Source organism: Mesoplodon densirostris, chromosome 15, assembly GCF_025265405.1.
Source record: "Mesoplodon densirostris isolate mMesDen1 chromosome 15, mMesDen1 primary haplotype, whole genome shotgun sequence".
In the NCBI taxonomy this organism is placed as follows: Eukaryota; Metazoa; Chordata; class Mammalia; order Artiodactyla; family Ziphiidae; genus Mesoplodon; species Mesoplodon densirostris.
This window is the reverse complement of record NC_082675.1, coordinates 37966974-37990923: the sequence shown is the minus strand read 5'-3', so window position 1 is coordinate 37990923 and position 23950 is coordinate 37966974. Positions and strand designations below refer to the sequence as shown.

The window sequence follows — 23950 nt, the reverse complement described above, 5'->3', positions numbered from 1 at the left end:
CTATTCCTCATTTCCCCTGACCAAGGCACAGAAACGGGCTGGACAGAAAAACCTCAGTTCCCTTGAACTGTCCTTGGAACTTTGTAATGTTTTCACTGGCAGTTTGAGGTCCAATTGCAGATCCCGGGAAGTGTGGTCAAAGACAGAAGAGCATCCGTGAGTAGGCAGAGAAGCGTGGATTAGCTCCCTGTGGCTGCTGGGACAGGTCACCACAAACAGGGTGGCTTAAGAGAACACAGATTTCTTCTCTTACGGTTTGAGAGGCCAGAAGTCTGAGATCAGCTTTAGTCGGCTGAAATCAAGATGTTGGTGGGGCCGCATTCCCACCAGAGCTCTCTGAACAGAAAATGTTTCCTTGCCTTTTTCAGCTTCCAGTGCCCACCTGTATCCCTTGGCTTGTGGCCCCTTCCTCCACCTGCACAGCATATCACTCCAATATCTGTTCCCATCATCCCATTGCCCTCTTTTCTCAGCAGTCAAATCTTCCTCTCCCTCCCTCTTATAAGGACAATTGTGCTTCCATTTAGAGCCCACCCGGATAACCCAGAATAACCTCCCTTGCTCAAGCTCTTAACTTGATCACATCTGCAAAGCACTTTATGCCATATAAGGTAACATTCAGGTTCCAGGGATTAGGATGAGGATATCTTTAGGGGTCACTGTTCAGACTACCTTGGAGCACCTGTGTCTAGCTGGGTTCTGAAAAAAGTCTTCCTCTCATTTCTCCACTGACACTAAGCTATGAACATGGGGCCTGAGGAAAAAGGGAAAAGATGTTTTCTAAATCTCAAAATAGAGAAATGCCTATCTTGTCACAGATTTACCTTTCCTACCATGTTTTGCCTGTTAAGCCATCAGGTTTGTATTCAGCCAACCCCCCTAAGCATCCCATCACTTCCCCATGCCTGGGCGTAACTCCTGTCCCACTAGCCTCAGATTCTCTGAGAAATCATCCACCTGTTATACAGAAACTCAATTTCCAAACAAAATTGGGCCTCAGAGCCACACGTGTTCATGTGTGTCAGAGGTCCAGCCATGGTCATGTTACCATATCCCAGATCAAGCACAGAGAAGGAACAGAGCTTTGCTAGAACTCACCAAACCGCTTGTAACCGAAGGAATGCACCTCCTCCTCCTCTGCGAAGTCGTCTGCGGGAGAAGAAAAGACAGAGCATTAACCACAGTGAGGCTGGAAGTGCAGGGTCAGTGCTGGACTCAACTTCAGCCGTCTCCACCTGCTCCACCCTCCCCTCGCCCACCATGCTCCGCACAGTGGCTGTCCTTCTTCTCCTGGAACATACCACGCTTTCTGAGAAAGACCACAGTGTCCCTGCGCTGGCTGTTCCCTCTGCCTGGAGTGCTCCTCCTCCTGTTCCTCAGGCGACTCCTTCTAATTCAGGTCTCAGCTGAGGTATGGTATCTTCGAGATGCCTTTCCAGACCACCACCCAGCCACTCTGCGTCAAACCATCCTATTTTAATATTATTCTCTGGTATCATCCTCATTTATGTGTGTGTGCGTGTGTCATCATGCATGCTGTGAGCAGAAATTCCTTTCTGTCTGACTTCATGAATGAATCCCATGTAGCTAGAATGGTGCCTGTCAAAGAGCAGAGGCTTAATAAACTTGGGTGAATGAATGACTGAATAATCAACTGTCCAAAGGGTCAAGTTATCTTCACGTAACTGAGTCTAAAGCCCTCCTTTGCAGACGCCAGGCTCTGGGGTCACCTCTTCCACCAACTGTGGCATCTCAGGAGCCCAGCATGCCTCCTGCAAGGACGGCCAAATCCTTCCCCACTCTCCTTCCACTGGATAACTGGGACTGACGGATGATTTCCCAGTAAATGCATTTCAAAAGACAGACTTGCTTGGGAATTCCTAAAGGTAGGGAACTGGAAACAAGGGCAATGTTATGGCAGCCACGCTTTCTACCAAAAGCCCAAATCCCCCTCCTCACATGGACACGATGCAATTCCTATGACTGCAATTCCTATGACGCTGATAATGAACTTGTCATTTCACACATCTGCCAGGTGTGGGTGTGCAATTAAAGGGTACTTTTGATGACAAGTCAAAGTGTTAAGACCAGGCCTTTCCAGTGAGACCTAACCAATTCTTCTTCTTTTTTTTTTTCTTTTCTATTATGGTTTATTATAGGATATTGACTATAGTTCCCTGTGTTATACAGTAGGAACTTGTTGTTTATCTATTTTATATATAGTAGTTTGTATCTGCTACTCCCAAACTCCTAATTTATCCCTTCCCCACCCCCTTTCCCATTTGGTAACCATAAGTCTGTTTCCTATGTCTGTGAGCCTGTTTCTGTTTCATAAATAAGCTCATTTGTGTCACATTTGAGATTCCACGTCTAAGTGATATCATATGTTGTTTGTCTTTCTCTCTCTGACTGACTTCACTTAGTATGATAATCTCTAGGTCCATCCATGTTGCTGCAAATGGCATTCTTTCACTTTTTTTTATGGCTCAGTAATATTCCATTGTATACATGTACCACCTCTTCTTTATCCATTCATCTGTCGGTGGGCATGTAGGTTGCTTCCGTGTCTTGGCTATTGTCCAACCAGTTATTCTTGGGTTGGTCACCATCACTGCACCAGCACCCAGCTTTCCCCCCACATGCAGTTCAGTTCAAAAGCGCTGACTCAGCACTCACTATGGACCAGAGATTGCCAGGCAGCGGGGTGCACAAATGAGTGAGCCATGGTCCCTTCCCTCAAGAAGCTGACAGGCTTTCAAAGAAAAGAGACACGTAGGGAGGAAATAGAGCCTCTGTGATCATCTTTTTCAGCCCACAGATGGGACACAGGGCCTGGCTATAACCGAACCTTGAAATGTGGAAAAAGCCAAGATGTGTGATATCTACCACACAGTGTGTTGAACCTCAGCACACTAGCTTGTTATGAAGTGTTAAGAAGACATGTGTGAGAGAACAACTACTCCTAAGACAATGGAGAAGTCGGAAATCTTTGTATTTTACTATGTTTCCTTATTCAGAGAACAGCAAAGAGATCTTGCTTGGAATCTAGAAATCCAGGTTTTCATGATTCAGCTCATCTTCTTCTGGCAAGGATTAAAGCTTTAGTTCTTTCTAGATGGAAGAACGTGCTTACAAGCAAAAGAACAGCACCTTTTTCTCTCTGACTCGGTGATTAGTTAGTTCGACAAATACATATTAATCCCCTAGTCTGTGCTGGCTTTCCTAAGTAATTCTCCCATTAATGCCTGCGAAGTCCGGTCTAGTCTCAGTTAAAGAGAAACCCTTATCTGCTTCTTCTGCTTAGAAATCCATGCATTCATTTATTCACTCAGTCAATAAACAGGTACTTATAGACCAGTGGAGTTGAGGGGACATGAACATAGGTAACGATGCCACCCAGACGTCAGCTTCCCCTGCCAGCTCCAGCCCCTCCACTGCAGAGACACATCCGCAAAAGAATCTGCTCACATGCACACGCTGTGGGCCAAGGAACCATCATCACTGAAGAACTCACAGTGGAGACAAAAAAACAGCTTACACTGTGCTCCCAGTAGCAAACAGCTTAAAAAATTAGTATTCTCCCTAAAGCTTCTTTTCAGCAGACCTACCATTAGTTTGTTTGTTTGTTTTCTTTTTCCTCTCTGGTCTTTTTCCCATGCAGCATTTAGTCTGACTGACTCCTCTCTCCTTCCTGAAATTTCCCTGGGAACTTCAAATGTCTCATATTTTTGTTATTAAAGCAATTCAGCACTGCCTCCAAATTAACCTACCTAAACCCATTAGGGGTTCGAAGAAACAAAGGCTTTACAGGTGACCCCTAATACAGGACTCAAAGAGGATGTCCTGCTTCTTAACCCTCATCCCAAGAGGACGAGAAATTCTTATAGCAGCTCCTAAAAGAACACAAATCTCTGTCTCATCCAAGCCTATAATTAGATACTAAATCATATGAGACATGAGGGGTACAAAGTACCCCAGAGAACGTCTTACTGGGATTATCAGGGAAGGTATCACGGAGAAGCGTCTTAATCTTTCTTAGTGTTTATTCTTTGGAGGGAAAAAGAGAGTTACTGCCTACCATATCCCTTTCTTGGAAATTCATAGCAATTTTGGAACCATTAGACTCAGGGAGGTGCTGAAAGAGAGAGAAAAAGATTGTTCAACTCTGTTTCACTCCATGTTTTCAAGAGTTGACTTTTCACATCCTTAAAAGCTACGTCGAGTTGGGCAGGTAACGCCTAGTAGACATTCCATTAGTGGAGGTGTCCCCAGAGCCCCGGCCAGATTCCCCAGCTGTGTAGATTAGCAAACAGCTGATTCAGGCTGGTGATGCAGTGAGACATTTCAGGAACTGAGAAAGAGAAAGGGGGAGGAGCTGATGGGGCTTGTGGCTGTCTGGACAGCCACATCAGACTACAAGAGTCACAGGAGGGCCTCCCTTGTGGCGCAGTGGTTAAGAGTCCGCCTGCCGATGCAGGGGATACGGGTTCGTGCCCCGGTCTGGGAGGATCCCATATGCCGCGGAGCGGCTGGGCCCGTGAGCCATGGCCGCTGGGCCTGCGCATCCGGAGCCTGTGCTCCGCAACGGGAGAGGCCACAACAGTGAGAGGCCCACATACCGCAAAAAGAAAAAAAAAAAAAAAAAGAGTCACAGGAGATTGGAGGAGAGGTCAGCGGTTCCCAGTGCCTGAAAGTTTGAGAGGGTGAAAGACTCCAACAGGGCCCACATGGCTGGCAGATGGGTTTCAGGAAGACAAACAGCCTGATATTATGTGCAAGGTTATACTTTGTTCTCAAAACCTTTTCCTCACACTGAGTGGACCCAGGCTAAATGCATCCTGGATTTTCTTTATAGTACCAGGGGCCTGCAGAGATGATGGGCTCAAATAAGGATATTATCCCTCAAGGATATCCAGTCACCTTTGCAACCTGCCAGTTTTCAAAATCTGTCTCGGACACAATCTACGTCACATAACTGCTACACTCCAACACGAGCAAGGATTTTGTTAAGATTTAAGACCTCTAAGTTCTGCAGTGGCCAGAACTTGATCCCTGCTTCGGACATCAGTTAGTCTGCAGGGAAGAAGTAACCTTAACATCCTAAATAACAAAACGTGTTTAACTGGAGATTTATGTCTACAGGCACGTACTTTCTTGGCTGCCACAGCTGTACTATAGCATTTTTGTTGTAATACCTATGGGCTATACTGTCTTTTGCTTGCCTATTTCAAAATGTGATTTTTATTTATTTTTTTACTTTCCTTGGTAACTGGCACAGGGCCACGCTGGCCAGAGGTTTCGTGATGGAGAACGCAAAACAGAATTCTGCTGCTGATTTATTCTTTGAGCTTAGCTATTTCAGAGTACCACGAGTTCAAGTGAAGTTTAGTTTAGTTGGCTTGGAGAGTTGAGAGTCATACATATTAATATGTTCCAATCAATCTGTGGACCAAGTTGTGCAATATCCCTATGGGTAGAATTCACCTCTCCTTCCCCTGCACTCCCTTTGTATCAGTGTGACAGCAATTACTTCCGTCTGCCTTATATTCTAGTTCTGTTTTTGGTTTTTTTTAACATCTTTATTGGAGTATAATTGCTTTACAATGGTGTGTTAGTTTCTGCTGTATAACAAAGAGAATCAGCTGTATGTGTATATATATATATATCCCCATATCCCATCCCTCTTGCATCTCCCTCCCACCCTCCCTATCCCACCCCTCTAGGTGGTCACAAAGCACCGAGCTGATCTCCCTGTGCTATGCGGCTGCTTCCCACTAGCTATCTATTTTACATTTAGTAGTGTACATATGTCCATGCCACTCTCTCACTTCATCCCAGCTTACCCAGTTCTGGTTTTGACTTCACCAGATGGAAAGCCTTTGGAAAACAGGAAACTTATCCCACTGTACCCTCAGCAACTAGCACATTTATGCTATGCGGCTGCTTCCCACTAGCTATCTATTTTACATTTAGTAGTGTACATATGTCCATGCCACTCTCTCACTTCATCCCAGCTTACCCAGTTCTGGTTTTGACTTCACCAGATGGAAAGCCTTTGGAAAACAGGAAACTTATCCCACTGTACCCTCAGCAACTAGCACATTTATGCCATGCTATAGAAACTCAGAAACTGTTGTTAAAAAGTAAGTAGATTATAGAGTTATACATGTGTCTCTCTCTCCCACTAGTGGATGAATTCCTGAAGGAATTCTTTCTCTTTTTGCATATCCACCATGTTTGAGGAAGAGAAGAGAACCAATACTTACTCAGATCTACTGAATGTCAGTTACTTCCCATTTGTTGTTTCTCTGTTTTATAGGTGAGAAATCTGAGGCTCAGAGAAGTCATGTAATTTGATCCAAGGTCCCACGACTTGTGAGCAGCCAGACCAACACTAAGACCCAGGTCTGGCAGACCCTCAAGTTTCACACCATGGTGGTTGCTGACCCCACAGACCCAGGAAACTGAACTCTGTGCTAGCAGAAGAGAAGGCTGAAAAGCGATGATTTATACCCCAGAATCCTGAAAAGGCTAAGGAATTTGGGACACAGGCCACTCTGAAAGGAGAATAAAGGTGAGGCTAAAATAGGAGGACTTGTTGAACATATGTTTAAGAAGCAACTGCTATAGGGCTTCCCTGGTGGCACAGTGGTTAAGAATCCACCTGCCAATGCAGGGGACACAGGTTCGAGCCCTGGTCCAGGAAGATCCCACATGCCACGGAGCAACTAAGCCCATGTGCCACAACTACTAAGCCTGCACTCTAGAGCCCATGAGCCACAACTACTGAAGCCCGCACGCCTACAGCCGTGCTCCGCAACAAGAGAAGCCACTGCAATGAGAAGCCCGCACACCACAACAAAGAGTAGCCCCCACTCACCGCAACTCGCACACAGCAACAAAGACCCAACACAGCCAAAAATCAATAAATAAAATAAATAAATTTTAAAATAAAAGAAGCAACTGCTGTAATCAAAAAGATAGACAATTAGTGTTGGCAAGAAGATGGAGAAATCAGAACCCTCATATGCTGTTGGTGGGAATGCAAATGGTACAGCCACTTTGGAAAACAGTCTGGCAGTTCCTCAAAAGATTAAACATAGAAATATCATATAAGCCAACAATTCTACTCCTAGGTATATACCCAAGAGAAATGAAAACATATGTCCACACAAAAACTTGTACATGAATGCTTATAGCAGCATTATTCATAATAGTAAAAAAGTAGAACAATCCAAATGTCCACGAATCGATGAAGGGATAAACAAAATGTGAATATAATATTATTCAGCAATAAAAAGGAATGAAGTACTGATACATGCTACACTAGGAAGGAACCTTGAAAATATTATGCTAGTGAAAGAAGCCGGTCACAAAAGACCACATCTTGTATGGTTTCATTCATATGAAATGTCTACATTAGGCCAGCTCATAGTCAGAAAGCAGGTTAAAGCTTAGGGCTGCGAGTTTTGGGGGGAAATGGGGAGTGACTGCTAATGGGCATGGGTTTTTGGGGTGGGGGAGGGTGATGAAAATGTTCTAAACTTGATTGTAATGATGGTTGCAAAACTTGTGAATATATATATATATATTTAAAACCCTCTTAATTGCACACTTTAAATGAGTGCTCTGTGTGGGATATGAAAAATAAAGCAGTTTGACCTCCCAGGCCCTTCACAGAGCTGGATGACTGTCCCTCCCTGACCACAGCATAAGATGGAAGATTTATTACTCAGAGAAATGAAAACAAAAGAACACAAATGGTGTCCTCCTCCAGAGGAGATGAGGGGAACTGTAATGGAATCAGGGGAAAAGGGGGAAATTTTCATACTGAATGTTCAGACACTCAGTTCTCTTCTCCCACTCAGCCAACAAGACTGTATCCTCCAGGCTAATGACTGAAGGTTCTTCCTGGGGAATCTGGCCAGTTAAGAGAAAAATAAACTAATGATTCTCATTCCAGGAGGTCCCCAATGGAACAGCCCAGCCAGATCAGCCTAGAGCGATAGTCACAGGTCACAGAATCCACCAAAACAAGGAGCTTCTAATTAATGTTTATAATACTCTGCTCTTATATGTGAGGAGACACCAGACACGTGACACAGCCTCTAACATGAAAAGACAAGATGAAAATAAAGAAACCAGGTAAAGCAATTTGGAGGAAATACACATTATGCAGAATGATAAAAATAGAATAAAAAATCCTACCATTAATATCCTTGTAGAGATAAGAGAAGATAACGTACCCATAAAAGAAGAACAGGATGCTATAATAAAAAAGAGACCCTCAGAGAAAAAGAAAGAACTCTTGGAAATTAAAACTATGATCACAGAAATGAAAACTTAATAGAAGAGTTGGAAGACAGAGTTGAAATATTCCAGAAAGCAGAAAAAGGGCAAATAAATAGAAAAGAGTAAAGACGAGAAAAAAAATTAGACAACCAATTAAGTGGGTCCAATATTCAAATAACAGGTGTTCCAGAAGAAAAGAACAGAGGGAATCATCAGAGGAATAAGTAACAGTATTTCTAGGATTGAAGGACATGAGTTTCCAGAATGAAAAGGCACATCACTTCCCAGCACAAAGAAAGGAAGAAGATCCACTCCGAGGCACATCATGATAAAGTTTCAGAACCCTGTGGACAACGAGAAAACTCAAAAGCTTCTGGACAGAAAAAAAAAAAAAAAGATTACTTACAAGAATTTTTTAAAAAAGGAATGTCTTCACATGTCTCACCAGCAAAACTGGAGCTAAAAGAGAAGAAACCAGTGCCTTCAAAATTCTAAGGCTATATTATTTCCAACAGAGAAATCTCTCAACTAAATGAGTAGGTAATATAAAGACCTCTTCAGACCTACAGATTCCTCAAAAATGTACCTCTCATGCACACTCTTCTTGAGAAGTCACTGGTGAAAGCATTCCACTGAAATAAGGAAAAAACCCAGAAAGATGTATGTGCGTATATGTGTGTGTGTGCACGTGCATATGTGCACCCTAACCTAACCTTAACCCTAACCCTGAGTAGGTCGGAAGAGTCCAGGAAAGATTTCTTCAAGAAGATGAAAATGCGGTAATACCTACTATGTTTGAACACACTACACAGAGATGGAGGACAGTGGAAGAGACTTTGGGGGTGAGTGTCGATGTAAATATACATGGGAGGCTAAACAAACAAAATAACAAGAGGATTACCAATTCCAGAGGAAACACAGTTATGCAAGAGAGAAATATAAGTCAGCTGTGAATAGCATTGACATCATCTTAATAATATGAACACTGAATATTGATCTAGGCCAGACTGTGATATAACTATACTGGGATGATGGGGGCAACAGGAGGTGTCCGTGATGGTTGTCAGGTGGAGGTGAAGGGTAAAATAACTAAATCCTCATCTGCTATAAAGGGAAGTCAATATATAATGCCTAAAACCAAAATAATAATAATAATAATAAAAACAAAAGCATGGCACTTAAGGACATGGGGCCGTAGTAGCTCATCCGCGTTAAGAACCACCAACAATTTTTCCATCCCTCCAAGTGCAAGTCCGTTTCCACTCTTTTGAATCTGGGAGGACCTTGTGACTTGCTGTGGCCAATGGTATTTGCCAGAAGTAGCAGTGGGTGACCTCAGGGCCTAGGTCTTCTCCAAGACCTTTGCCTTTCAGCTTGTTTTCACCCCCTCGGCAGCTGGCTGCCATGGGAAATGTCCAGGTACCCTGCTGGACCAGAGGCCACCTGAGGAGAGAGGAACCCTGAGGGATGAGAGACTCTGAAGGAAAGGAGAGAGCCTGGCCAGCCCTCGGCCCTTCCAGCCACCCCGCTGATGCTCCAGCCGTGGAGCGAGGCTGACCAGCCTGCCCAACACCTCGGGAAGCAGAAACCAGCCATCCCTGCCAAGCTCAGCCCGAATTGCAGGGTCATGAACAAATAAACATCTGTTGTTTGAAGCTACAGGGTTTGGGGATGGTGTGTTCTAGGTAGAGAACTGAAAGAAAAGTCAATGCCAAAAGAAAATGCAAAAACTGTTCTCAGGAGGTTGCCTCTGGGGACTGGGAAATGATGAAATGAAGTGGGTTGGGCAGGAAATTGCTGTTTTTCATAATAAATGTGATATTCTTTGACTCTTTAAACTATGCGCATCTCTAACTTTGATAAAAATAAGAACTGAAGTCAAGCAAACAAAACAAGGGAATGTGTAGGGGAGATAAAAGTCAGGTAGACAAAAAGAAAAGTGCTCGGGTCCAATGGATGCTGACCACCAGAAAAGGTCCCCTGCTCCAAAGAGCCGGCGAGCAGAGTTCACCCTAGAGCAACAGCACAGAAGGTGTGGACTCGCAGCCTTCACTAGATGGCACAGAGTAGGTTCTGACAAATGTCACACTGATCAGAACAAGTTCTGGCGCTCTTTGGAGCCAGGCTGAAGGACCGTGGACAGAGGCGAGGCTGAATTTAAACTTCTCTTCCAAGCCGGGCTCAGCACTGCTGTCCACTCGGTATTGTCTCCACCCTGATGCAGCCCCAGTTCCTGTAGCATCACCACTGCTAGAACAAAACAGGGTGGTCCCACAGGCTGCTAAAAATATTTGTAGCTTATTCCAAAGAGTACAAGACATTTATTTTGATCACTCAGCTGCTTTCCGAATTTTATGTTTTACAGCAATAGGATCCCTTTTTTGGTTCAATGGTATAGGATTTTTTTTTTTAAGTCAAAATTGTAAAGACATAAAGTGACTCCAATTTGTGGCACAACTTGTAATTCTGATGCTTTTCAAAAACTTGCTTTTCTGATAAGGAGATACGATACCCTTTTCCTTCCTTTATCGTTCAACAAAATTGAAGGGATATTTTTGGTAACTTTTACCACTAAATTGGTAGTGGAGGCTAAACCAGATTTCCTCCAGCAGGCCCACTTCAACAACTTAAAAAGTAAATAAATATGAGACTCAAAATGTTGACCCCCACATCTATCATTCACAGTAACTACAGGGGAGGTGACATGTCTCCCCTTCTCTTATGAGGGACCTTCTCATCTAATCACCTTGGTCAAGTAGAGTCAGGATGAGGACTTGAATCCCTGCCCCAAATTTTATAAGGACCGTGGAAAGGTGTCAACTGCATGGGTCATTTGGCAAGAAAAACCAATGCCGTCCGTTTCTCTGGAGACACACACACAAAATAAGTAGTCTTTGTTTAAAAACCAAACCAAACCAAACAAAAACTGATATATCTGTTTTGTTCCGAAATCATTTAACTTTATGTTTAGGTTATCCAAACAATTATACCAAAGTAACATACTATAATTAATTACGAATGATGGACCAAAATTGAGCCTAGGAGACAAAGTTCTAGAAAACTTTGTATTTGATTCTCTCTCATCTCCCACATTGAAATGTCCTACCTGAAGGTTTCAGGGTGGCCCTGATGTACCATTTGCCTCTAATTACTATTAGAGCAATGTAACCTGAAACATGAAATATAATTTGAGATAACAAATCAGCTTGAATCTCCCCTCCAAAGGAAAATATCCCTGTCCTCAGCCATCTCCTCCTGTGTCCTACAGCAGCATTTATCTGAACCTCAAATAAGGCACTTTTCACCTTCTATCTTGAATGCCAATTGTTTATGCATAAGTCTTACCCTGTCCATCAGACTGCAAGCTCCTTGAGGACAGGGGCTATGTACATACTAAATATCTGACTATATTTCAATAACATTCTAAATGAAGAATATTTAACTATATTTAATATAAAGAATATTTGAATATATTTAAATAATATACTACATAAAGAATAAGTGAAAGCTAGTTAGGACTTGGTGGTCTAATTTTAAATAATGAATAAAATAGAAACATGACAGCTTGATAGAAAATTAACATTATCAATGAAATAGACATGATGTCATACGGTTAAAAACACATACATACACATACACCTGTCCTAAGACTTATGTACAGATAAATTTGTTTTATGTTTTGACTCTTTGATGTCATATCCTTACTGGACAAAACTGGACACTGGATTTGAGATACAAATCTTTAAAAACATTATGTCACCATCAGTAGGTACCTGAACAATAGTACTCCAGGAAAATTAGTGCTCCTAGGTAAACTAAAGGTATTTACATATATTTTCTGATTTCCTAGCATGATCATAACAAATGAGAAAATGGTACCATTTTCACTATAGTTACAAACTTCACTGTAAATATGGTCCATGCATTTTCAGTAGGGCTGATTTCTGACTACATGACAATAACACGAGTGATGGCAGCTGGAGATGGACCAATAGTAAAACTGCTTCCCATAAAGAGCACAGTTTTCTCCCATCCCCCAGGTCTTTGTACCACACATTTGTAATTTGAAAATTACTTTCATTTCAAAACCAAGCTTTTTTCTTCGTGGTAGAAACTATCACTTGATTAACTTAACATAAGATGGTTCATAATTGGCAATTACGTTCTGCCTGGAGGAAGCAGCAGGTTATAACTAAACAGTATCCTAACACCTAAAATGTCTTGAGTTCTCCTTAGGTGCTAGACACCATTCTAAACAACTGATCTATACTAACTTACTTAATCCTCAAAACAAACCAACAAAACAAAAATAAAGCAAATAAAACCCCAAAAAAGGCATCCAGTAGCTCCCCCATTTGACAGATGAGGACACTGGGGGCCCCAGTAGGTTAAGTAGTTTGCCTGTGGTCACCAGGCCCTCTGATTTCAGAGCCCACACTCTTCACCACACTAAAATTGTCAGGTTCAACTCCTGGGAACACTACTTATAATTACATTTTATGAAATGGTTACATTTTAAAGTATATATTATTAACTATAAATTTGGATTATTTTGCCTTTGAATAATAAAATGTTTTATATATATATGTATATATATATACATCAGCTAGTTTCCAAACATTTCTATGTCACAAGGAAGTGACTTACACCCAAAGAAGTGCATCTATTTCCACAAACCAATGACAAGTTAGTTTTTTTCACACAGAAATGTCAAATGTCTAACCTCTTAGGCAAGTGCATATGACTTCACGTGATACAAGGCTATAATCTCAAATGACTCAGGAAGTATAAAGGAGTCATTTAATATATCCAAGTCCAATAAATAAATGTTTAAATTTCCTCCCATGCTGAAAAACATATTTCCTTCATATTTTTTAAGAGTATTGGTTGACTATTTGTGATAAATTCAGGGGTTAAGAAAGCTCCTAGGATCTCTTTGGAATTTTAAATTAGATTACTAATTTCTCCTTTCACTGCTATATAATTACGAAGGTCCCTTAAGCAATCAGTAGGACCTGTTCAAGGTACTATTTTGGTTTGGGCCCTTCAAACATCATTCACTTAAAAAGAAATCAAATCACTGCTTGATTGAAAAGTTACCCCCTGCAAGCTTTGGATTGTTGGTGTGGTTAGAAACTGTGTTATCAACAGTGAACAATAAAATACTTTCTATGAAGAATGTCAGTATCTCCCTATCCCTTGTTTAAGATGTTTACTTACTACTACTACTACTATTTTTAAATTATTATTATTTCTGATCACATACTGGTGGTTACAGTCTGTTCTTGAAAAGCAATTCTGACAATGTTTCATTGTCTCACAGCAAACCTGTCAGCAAAACAATGCAGGGGCTGTTTCCAGAGTCCATGGCTTAAGGGAGCCATTCACACTCATTCAATCAATCACAAGAAAACCTCCTGCAGATAAATTCTACAAAAGGCAGCAACCCTGGAATCCGCCTTATCTCTGCAGGAGCTCCAGCCTAGAGAGACTCCTCCAGTGACTGGCTGAAGAGCACAGCAATTTCTTCAGACCTTTGATGCCAGGTTATTAAAGTCTAAGCCCAGACAGTAGGACCTTTTCTACCTTGCTCACTCAGTATCTATGGATTGTGGCACACAGTATGTACCTAACAAAGCTGGGTTGATTGAATGAAACATTAGGGTGTGGCTAGGAGGAAGCCTAAATTAGAGGTGTTACATGTGGATTCTGGAGTCAGACTGTCCGAATTTGCATACTAATTTCCCCACTGACTAGCTTAGTGCCCTTAGACAAGTAACTCAGCCTCTCTGAGTCTAAGATTTCTTAACTGTAAAATGAAGAAAAAAATAATGCCTGGCATGGCAGGTGCTCAATAAACGTTAGCTATTACTAAAGGGAAAAATGGTAAGTGGGGATATTAAATGGCCCATCAGTCATGCCTAAGAAGTTGTTTGCAGTACTAACCACGGTACAGATCAACTTGTCCCTGGCTTTTATCTTCCAACTCACAACACTGTTCCCTGCCTCCAGGCCACAGTCAGGAATTCCAGAAGCTGAGAGAGCCTGTGCCTTCAGAATGGCATAGGAGCAGAAGATGGAAAGGCAGGACCAGCCTGGTAGAGCCAACCCCACAGTGCGGGTAGACTTTTTTCACAGATGATCACTTTGATGACCTAGAACACTGTCCCCTGGCCCCCAACTGCCTGATTCTTTTCACTCTGATTTGCCCCCAAAAGTAGAAAGACTGTCCTCTGCCCACTCTGGGCTCCTCTCCTAGCACCTGACCGCTTTTTCCCATCACGCGGAGACATGTGGACCAAACTGTCCCCCTGAGAGATCACTCACGTGCTGGGTTTACCCGAGGCAAAATAGACTTTTTCTATCACAAAATTTAAATGTCTATTTTCCCATTTGAAAAGTAATACTTCAAAGGCCATTTAACTTACTTTGGCAGCAGCTACATCAACAGTTTTGAACTAATGTTTTAATGAGAATAAGCATTAATTCAGAAAATTAGACACCTAGTTATGCTACAGCTTTAAAGCTATCATACTCCAGCTTTTCCCATCCACACCATTATTGCTGGATAAGCCACATAGTTGGGGTGGGGGGAGGAGTGGTAAGGGGATGGGAACAATCTTGGAAAATTGCATAGGAGACCACAGGGAAGATCTATACTTAGCAATAATTAAACCTCAGACTAAGAATGTCAAGCATCTTCAAACTAACAGACAAAAGTGTAATTGGATTGCAAATTTGTCTTCCAGAGGAAGGGCAGCCCCAAGTCCCAAACAGTGAAAGGAAAAAGGTCTCACTTTGTTTCCATTTCCCTGCAGAAAACATGATTCTTTCAATGTTAAATGCAGTCAGCCCTTACACGCGTGCCTGCTTATCCCAGTTAAGGACCAGAAATTTTAGACACTGGGAAAGCAAAGAGACCATGGGTCTGGGAAAACAACAGGCAGTAGGAGAAGTATACTGCTTACTAGTGCATTTTAAAAGTATTATTGCCAGACAGCATTTCAGAAATATTTACATACAAAAGCACAAAAATAAGCAGCTGGACACTATGTTTTGATGGCACCAACCTCCTCCCTGTGTTAAATTAGAACAGTGGTTTGAACCACTTTGGTCCCATGGTTGTTTCCAGCCGTCTCTTAGGCAACAAGTGCTGCTGCATTAAAGCTCACCAATATTCCCAACTTCTAGGACTAGAAGTGTGACTTCTTAATGACACACCTAACTCTAGAGGAGTCAGATTCCTCCATAAAGAATGTGAATATTTATTAAAAACCATGAAATTTATGGTGCAGTACAGCTAATTGAAAATGTAATTAGAAATAAATTAAAACCAGCTTCATGTTTTAATCAGTTTGGAACACTTCAAGTATTGCAGCAACAAGGCAAGTAATTTTCTTCTGGAAAATATATAATGATGTCATTATTTTGGTACTTGTGACTCCAGAGATGGAGGAAATAGAACAGAGACAGATATTTGCTGAACGCAACAGATAGGTGGCGCTGTGGCTCATGGCAGACCTGGAATTAGACTACAAAGGCCTGGGTTTTTACAAAGGCTATATCCCAGGTTTAAACATCAGAATTAGAAAGTCAAACAGGCACCCTGAAAAGGTATCTGTCTCACATAGTAGCTGAATTTCTACTTTGGCAGATAAACTTCTGTAACTTCTAAGATGTCCACTAATTTTCTATTTGGCTAAAGAATGTTTTAGGTTAATACTTTAATTTTAAGCATTCGCAAGGCTTGTCACTGACTTCTATTATTTAGGGAGATCAAATTCTAATGAAATGTTGGCTTAAACATAATGATTTAATAGCTATACGACGTAATCACGAACCCAAGGAAGACTCTGCGTTGGTTACCTATGGCAAATCATCAAAATAATTCTACTTGGTAAAGGCAGCTTTCCTTTTTGGCTAAAAGCATACTCTGCTTGGCTTCAAAAGTCTTGTGTCCAATTTCTTGGTTCCACCCCTTCCCGGCTGCTGCACCAACTTCGAGTTACTTGGCTACTTAATTGCCTGAGATTCACTTTTCTTCTAGTCCAGAGATGATCGGATCTGGTCTCCTAGGTCTCTCCAGGCCTCACAGGGAAATTTGGCAAAGCTTGTCTTTAGATGCCTACCATCCTCCTTGTGGCTGGTTTCTATTTCTTCTAGACTCCTTTTCCACATCTATAATGTAGGGGTTAAAATACCTACCTCACAGGGTTGTTGAGAGGGTTCACTGATGGAGGGCTTATAGAGAGTGGAGCACAGGGGCTGGCACTTAGTAGGTACTAAAGAAGTATTACTGCTCCCTCCCTTCCGCATCTCACAAACCAGACAAATAAATGCAAATTACATGGCAATAGTTGGTAAGCAAACCTCTCACAGAATATTTTGTTTTAAAAGAGGCCTTCAAAGTGACTAGTCTACCCAGGGATTCAGTCCCTCAGCTCCCCTCTCCCACTGGGGCAGAAGGTAAGAGGGGCCTTTGAAGCAGTGCCCAGACCACAGAGAGTAAGCAATAAGCCTTCTCCAGGGGGTCTGCAAGCTGGTCTAGAATGCAGTGTAAATCTCACACACACAAAAAAAATATGTTTAGAACTTGTAGGTGTGTCTTCCTCTGCAGATTTGAATTAACATTGGAAAAATATGCAAACTGTAGTAACAGTCATTGACCCAGTCAAAAGCATAACAAGATTTTCAGAGTTTCAGAACACACATGGGAGCTGATGAAATGAGTAGCTGGCTTATCTTTCCGAGAGTTCAAAACCTTCTGGCCTCAGTGACCAGCAATGAGAAGATTAACTGGCTAAAATGATGGTAACTGAGCCCCAGAGTAAAGTTTAGCCGCGTGAACTGTTTCCTTTCTGGGAGGATCCTTCAATCAGTGCTAAGGAAAGTGCTCCTTTCCTAGAATGTATCTGAGAGCAGAGAAACCGAGATGGAGAGAGAAGGAACACACACCACTGCCTTTTGAAATTCTCTAGCCAGAGAGCAGTATCCTGTCTTTTGTTTCTCTGGCCCTGGGGCGGGCCCCATTCCACCTGGTGTTCTGTCCCCTGCCTACACTGGGTCTCCAAATAAGGACACAGAACCCCCTTGGAAGGAGAGCTAACTGGCATTACCGCTCCGGAGTGTTCAGCGTGAACTCCGTTTCCGAGAAACCTAGAGCCAAAAGTTACTTTCCAAGTCTGTGGGGCTCCCGGGGCGCCCGCCTCGGTCAGCAACGCTTGCAAGTCAAAGCGGTCGCATCGCGTGGTCTCGGGCGACTGGAAACTCGGTCCCCGCGGGTCAGATGGCATTTCGCACCCAGCCCCCTCACTCGAGCCCGGCCCGCGCGGGGACAGAAATGTGTTATCCTAACGCAAAACCAGGTCTCCAGTCTTGTGTAAACACCACGCCGGCCCATCCCCAAACGGCTCCCTTGGATGCCTCCGCTGTAATTATTTATCTCACATATAAATCTGGATTCTGCTGACAGATCGTCGGGTTTCTACTAAACACAAGGCTGCCCTGAGAAGCCCTGCTCCTCGCGATTCCGTTTAAAGGTACGATAACATCTGACACTTCCCTAAACCGGCCTGCAGAGGATACCGCCCGGGGGGCTGTGTCACCCCTGAACACACGTGGGCACAACAACTCCGCAAGCGGGCACATGGAAGGGACGCGGAACCCAGGACAGTTATTTTCCAGTCAGTGGGTCTGATGGAGAAAGATGCCAAACGCACTTCCCAAGCCAGCTGAACTCCGCGGGCACCTAATCATTGCCAGATGTGGGGAGGGCGCACCGAGAACATCCCCGACTCCCAGAGAAAACTCCCGGCCAGCAGCCCTTCGACTTCTTGGACGGCGAAACGGCAACAGCGGGGAGGGAGAGGACGCTGGGGAGAGGGGGGGAGTGCTCCAGAGCGGAGAACCGACTGGGGGGCGGGGGTGAATGATGATGCCTCCACTCTCCTGGGCATATTTTTTCAATTAAAAAGTTGGGAACTGGAATCCGTAAACAATAATTTGGGGCTTCAAACTACTTTGTAGAGACAAGATGGGGAGGGGAATACTCACACGCTTCAAAACCCCAACCTCTAGGTCTCCGGCGGTACCCGACTCCGGAGCCGGGGGCGCCCCCAGGGTGCGCGCATGAACCAAGCACCGGGTGTCCCCCGGGGCTCCGCGCAGAGAAAGTCCGCGCCGGATGCACCTCGCCCCCTCACGCGCTCCCCGAAGCCCTCCCTACCTTTCATGGTGGCCGAGGAGACGCACAGCCAGCCGGGGAGCTCCGCGCCGCCGAGAAAGTTCGCGCTGAGCAGCGGGTCAGTGAGCGCCCATGGCAGCTGCGCCGTGCGTCGGCCGTCTGCGCTCCAGCCCTCCCTCCCCGCTTGGCGCTCTGTGCCGCGGGGCCGCCGCGCGCGCCGCTCACCCCGGGCGGGAGGCGCCGCTCCCGCCAGCGCCCCTCCCCCTGGCCCGGCCGCCGGGGCGCGCGGGCCGCCGCGCCCACGCCCCCCTCGCGCCCTCCCGCGCCCGCCCCGCCCGCCCGTCCGCAGGCCGGCGCCCGCCCGGGCCCGCCACTTCTTCGCCGCGCTGTCGCTCGCCCGCGCTCCCCCGGTTCTCTCTTTTTCCCATTGGACCAGAAGCGGGACGAAGTCGGAGGAAAACGGCTCCCGAGGGTGGTCAAGTGCTCACCCTCGGGGTGCACGGAACGTGCGGCCGCTGGGCTTGTTTCTAGACCCCTGACTACCTAGAGTGTGGGGTGAGAGGGCTGGGAGCAGCAGCGTCACGGGGACGGAGGAGTTAGCTCGTCCCTTCCCCAAAGGGCTCTGGGCACGGAGGATTAGAGGATCAAACAGGGGGCGAGCGCTTCCCCGAGGCTCCAAGTTTCCAAGTGCGCTTGTTGATGCCCCGAAGGGACACAAGGGACAGTGCACACTGCCACCCGGGGAGAGCTGTCGCTAAGTTCGAAGTCACCATTAGATGATCTCCCTGCAGAACTCGGAGCAGGATTACAACTCTTGGACCTTCAAGAAGAGAGAGACAGAGACTAAAAAACCCACCACACTCCCCTGGGTTGGAAAAGTCCCCCTTCTACCCACAGCCCCTGAAATGATCAGGTTGACTCCAGTTTTACCAGGAAAGGAGGCTGGGCTGTTGAGCAGATTCATAATGAGTTCCTTTCATTGTGGCCCATCCTCTTGCCCCACAGTGTTTATCTTTCCTTTTAGAAACCCTCCTAAGCAGACCCATTGCTTTATTGCTTTACTGCAGAAACTAAGTGGTGAGTGGAGCTGGTGGGGGGCGGGGCGGGGGGGCGCTGCGGAGGAACTTTCTTCCACAATGGTGAAATGACATTACTTGCGCTCTTGTTAGCATACCAAAAGCAATACAATTCTGGCACGGGCAGTGGTTGCAGCTTTTCCGATTTCCTCTCCTGAGTACTTGGTAACACAGTGTAACCAGCCCATTGATTCATTCTAAACAGGGAACTCTTTGCTCTAGTAAAAGTCGGTGCCCAGAAATGAATACATTCTAAAATATTTCAGACTCTCCATTCCAGAAGCTTTCTATTTAGAACGTTAGGGGAAAACTTGTACATGACTGGCAAAGAAAAAGACAAAAACTGGCAATTTTTTTTTTCACTTTAGGGCTTGATGAAACTATAGGGTCCCTGAATATTACTCTGGAGATTTGCTCCAGCTCTCACCAAGGTACCTGCCTTGTTTTGCATGTCAGGTGAGAGTCCCTGAAGAGGCCAGAATATGGATTCTCAGCCCAGAGTTTACTAAGTAATGTTGGGATGGAATAAGCCCATCAGTTTCTTTGCATAATAGTTTCTCCAACTGAAAAATGGAGAGAATTTTGGCCCCAATATTTTAATTGAAGAAAATCATTGATAGCTAGTGGGAAGCAGCCGCATAGCACAGGGAGATCAGCTCGGTGCTTTGTGACCACCTAGAGGGGTGGGATAGGGAGGGTGGGAGGGAGGGAGACGCAAGAGGGAAGAGATATGGGAACATATGTATATGTATAACTGATTCACTTTGTTATAAAGCAGAAACTAACACACCATTGTAAAGCAATTATACTCCAATAAAGATGTAAAAAAATACATTCACGTCTTAAATACAAATAGATTCCCATTATGAAAGCAAAAAAAAAAAAACCTAAATTATAGCTGTGACACCGAAAAGTCAACAAAAGAAAAAAATAATAAATTGGATTTCATCAAAATTCAAAGCTTTTGTGCATCAAAGACACTATCAACAGAGTGAAAAGGCAACCCACAGAGCAGGAGAAAATGTTTGTAAGCCATATATCTGATAAGGGGTTGACATCCAGAATATGTAAAGAACTCCTACAACTCAACAACAAGAAAACAAATAACCCAATTTAAAAACTGGGCAAAGAACTCAAATAGATATTTCTTCAAAGATGATATACAAATGGCCAATAAGCATATGGAAAGATGCTCAACATCACTAATCATTAGGGAAATGCAAATCAAAACTACAATGAGAGGGACTTCCCTGGAGGCCCAGTGGTTAAGACTCCACGCTTCCACTGCAGGAGGAGTAGGTTCAATCCCTGGTTGGGGAACTAAGATCCCGCAAGCCACGCAGCATGGCCAAAACAAAACAAAAAATTAACTACAATAAGATACCACTTCATACTCACTAAGGTGACTATCATAAAAAATAAAAACTTTTCAAAAAACAGAAAATAGCAAGTTTTGACAAAGATGTGGAGAAATTAGAACACTTGTGCATTGGTAGTTGGAATGTAAACTGATGCAGCCACTATGGAAAACAGCATAGTGGTTTCTCAAAAAATTAGACATAGAATTACCATATGATCCAGCAATACTGCTTCTGGATAGATGCCCAAAAGGGTCAGAAGCAGGGACTCAAATAGATATATTTGTACACCCATGTTCATTGCAGCATTATTCACAATTGCCAAAAGGTAGAAACAACCAAAGTGTCCATTAACAGATGAATGGACAAAATAAAGGCAGCACATGCTGACAATGGAATATTTTTCAGCCTTAAAAAGGAAGGAAATTCTAGGGCTTCCCTGGTGGCGCAGTGGTTGAGAGTCCACCTGCCGATGCAGGGGACACGGGTTCGTGCCCCAGTCCGCGAAGATCCCACATGCCGCGGAGCGGCTAGGCCCGTGAGCCATGGCCGCTGAGCCTGCGCGTCCGGAGGAGCCTGTGCTCCGCAACGGGAGAGGCCACAGCAGTGAGAGGCTGCGTACCGCAAAAAAAAAAAAAAAAAAAAAAGGAAGGAAATTCTGACACATGCTACAGCATGGTTGAACCTAGAGGGCATTATGCTAAGTGAAATAAGCCAGTCACAAAAGGACAAATAGTGTATAATTCCACCTATATGAGGTACCTAGAGTAGTCAAATCATAGAGACAGACAGTAGAATGGTGGTTTCCAGGTGGAGCGGGGAGGGAATGGGGAGTAGCTGTTTAGTGGGGACAGAGTTTGTGTTGCAAGATGATAACAGTTCTGGAGATGGATGATGGTGATGATTGTGCAATGATCTGAACGTACTTAATGCCACTGACATGCACACTTAGAAAGGGTTAGGATAATAAGGTTTGTGTTATGTGTATTTTGCCACACACACACACACGCAAAACCTAACAGAAGAATTATACGGTTGGAAAAAATCCCACAAAAACCTGTTAGCTACAATGGGCTAGACTCACAGACCTGGTGATGAGAAAACAAGCTCAGCAACTCTTTAGAGGACAGAGCTTCTGGAACATGCATCCTCCCTCCAGCCCCGCCACCTTCAGCACCAAGAACTGATTGAGCCTCTGCAGGTGGGTCCCAAAAGTCCCCGGCCTGGTGCCTCCTCTGAGCCCCACTCTGGAGGATACCGGGGCTGAAGGTTGTGGTCGCGTGCAGAACATCAGCTGACCAAGATTTCCCTGGTCAAGAGTTCCGGGAGGAGTTGAGTTGGGGCTCAGGGAGAGGAGAGAAAGGCCCAGAAGAGGAGGATCGTGTGGTTGGAAAGGACACCGGTGAAGATGCCTTGCACTCCTCAGGGGAAATGGGCTGCCGGGCGGGAGCTCATACTCAGCTCTCCCCGCTCCAGGAGCAGCAGCTGTGCCCTGCGTTCATATTACCTTTATAACCGTAGAGAAGGCATCATCTCACTTCATCCTCACACCAACCCTGTGCTAGTAGTGTCGTTTTACTGATGAAAAAGCTCAGTCACCCTTGCCTCCTCCCTTCCCCTCTACCCTGCAACCTCACCAAGCTCTGCTTCTACCTTCAAAATAGATCTCATAGTCCACTTCTCTCCGTCTCCCCCGCATTCCCCCTGTGGAGACCACGATAGCCCATCTGGAATTCTGCAATCACCCTCCAGGTGTTGCTCCCTCACCACCCACCTTATCAGATATGAACGCCCTCAACCTCGCTTTCCATATGCATCTAATTTTTGCTATCATAAACACCTTTATCTCCTCCTCTCCCACCTCCGCAATTAATCTACTCATATACTTGATCTCACTCCCTCTACCTGGTCTCCCTGACTTCAATCTCGCTGCCTTGAATCTACCCACACCAGTACAGCCTAAATATTTCTAAAATGCAAGCCTGATCATGTCACTCTCCTACTTAAAATTTAAGTTCAATGGTTTGACATTGTCCTCAGGCTAAATTCAAGTTCTCAGACCCAGCTTACAAGGATCTCTATGACTGGACCCGTGTTTATCTCTCTGGCTTCAGCCCATACTCCCCTCTGTGCTCTATGCTTTAGCCCCTACCTTCTTTTTTTTTTTTTTTTTTCTTTTTAACATTCCATTTCTCTATCACCTCTTAGCCTTCAAATATTCCATTCCTGCCTGAAGCACTTTCTCCCAGGCCCATCTTCATTACCTAACTTAAGTTTCTGGCCTCAGCTTAACCTCCCTCTTCCTGACACCTAAACTAGTTTAGGGTCCCCCACCCACCCAACCGGTGCCTCCATAGCAAACTGCATTCCACACTCTCTTGTGGAATAGTTACTCGTCAACTGTGTGAATTCCCACTGGCTACAGCTCTATGAAGGCAGGGACCATGTGGATCCTGTTCAGTGCAGAACCACAGACAAACATGTATGAATAAGTAAATGAAGTAAGTCTTCCTACATTACATGTCATAATTTGTGCCCTTTCTTAAATCTTCAAACCTTGCCCTCACTCCCTAAACTTCCGCATAAGCTCGAGTCTCCCCATCTTATAAAGTTCCTTGGATCCTATTTTCCCTGAAATGAGCCACTTTCATTTGACCTCTGATTTACTACCCAACTCAAGGCAATTGGACTGGTGCTTTATGACCCACAAAAATTGCTCTTGTGGCTGTCAGAGACCTCCAACTTACCAAATCCATGATTTCCCTTCCAGATCTTTTCCCACCAACTTTATCCCACTGCCATGCTTGTCTTGCTGATCATCATTTTTTTATTCATTTACTTATTTATTTCTGCAAAGGCCTCTCTTCACTTCCATGATCTCTGTCTCCCTTCATTTTCCTGTTCCTGTTTTCTCCACTTGCCCTAAACACTTGGATTTCATCCGTTGCCATCTTGTCTTCAGCCTCCACAACCTCTCTTTGGGTGGCCATCTAAACTCTCCAAGGTGTCAGCCATACTGCCTCCCACTGGGAGTTGGGGAG

General features: G+C 44.3%; 1 protein-coding gene across 1 annotated transcript in view; it reads right to left on the bottom strand.

Annotated features, from left to right (window-relative positions):
* COLEC12 (collectin subfamily member 12) overlaps positions 1–18640 on the bottom strand; it is a 195002-nt gene extending 176362 nt beyond the window's left edge. The window contains exons 1-2 of the mRNA XM_060118788.1: positions 18518–18640; positions 1099–1149 (exon numbers count right to left, since the gene is read on the bottom strand). Of these exons, the coding sequence (XP_059974771.1) occupies positions 1099–1149; positions 18518–18524 (58 nt within the window). The 5' untranslated portion in view covers positions 18525–18640. The remainder of the gene's footprint in view (positions 1–1098; positions 1150–18517) is intronic.
* Positions 18641–23950: the final 5310 nt, after the last annotated feature.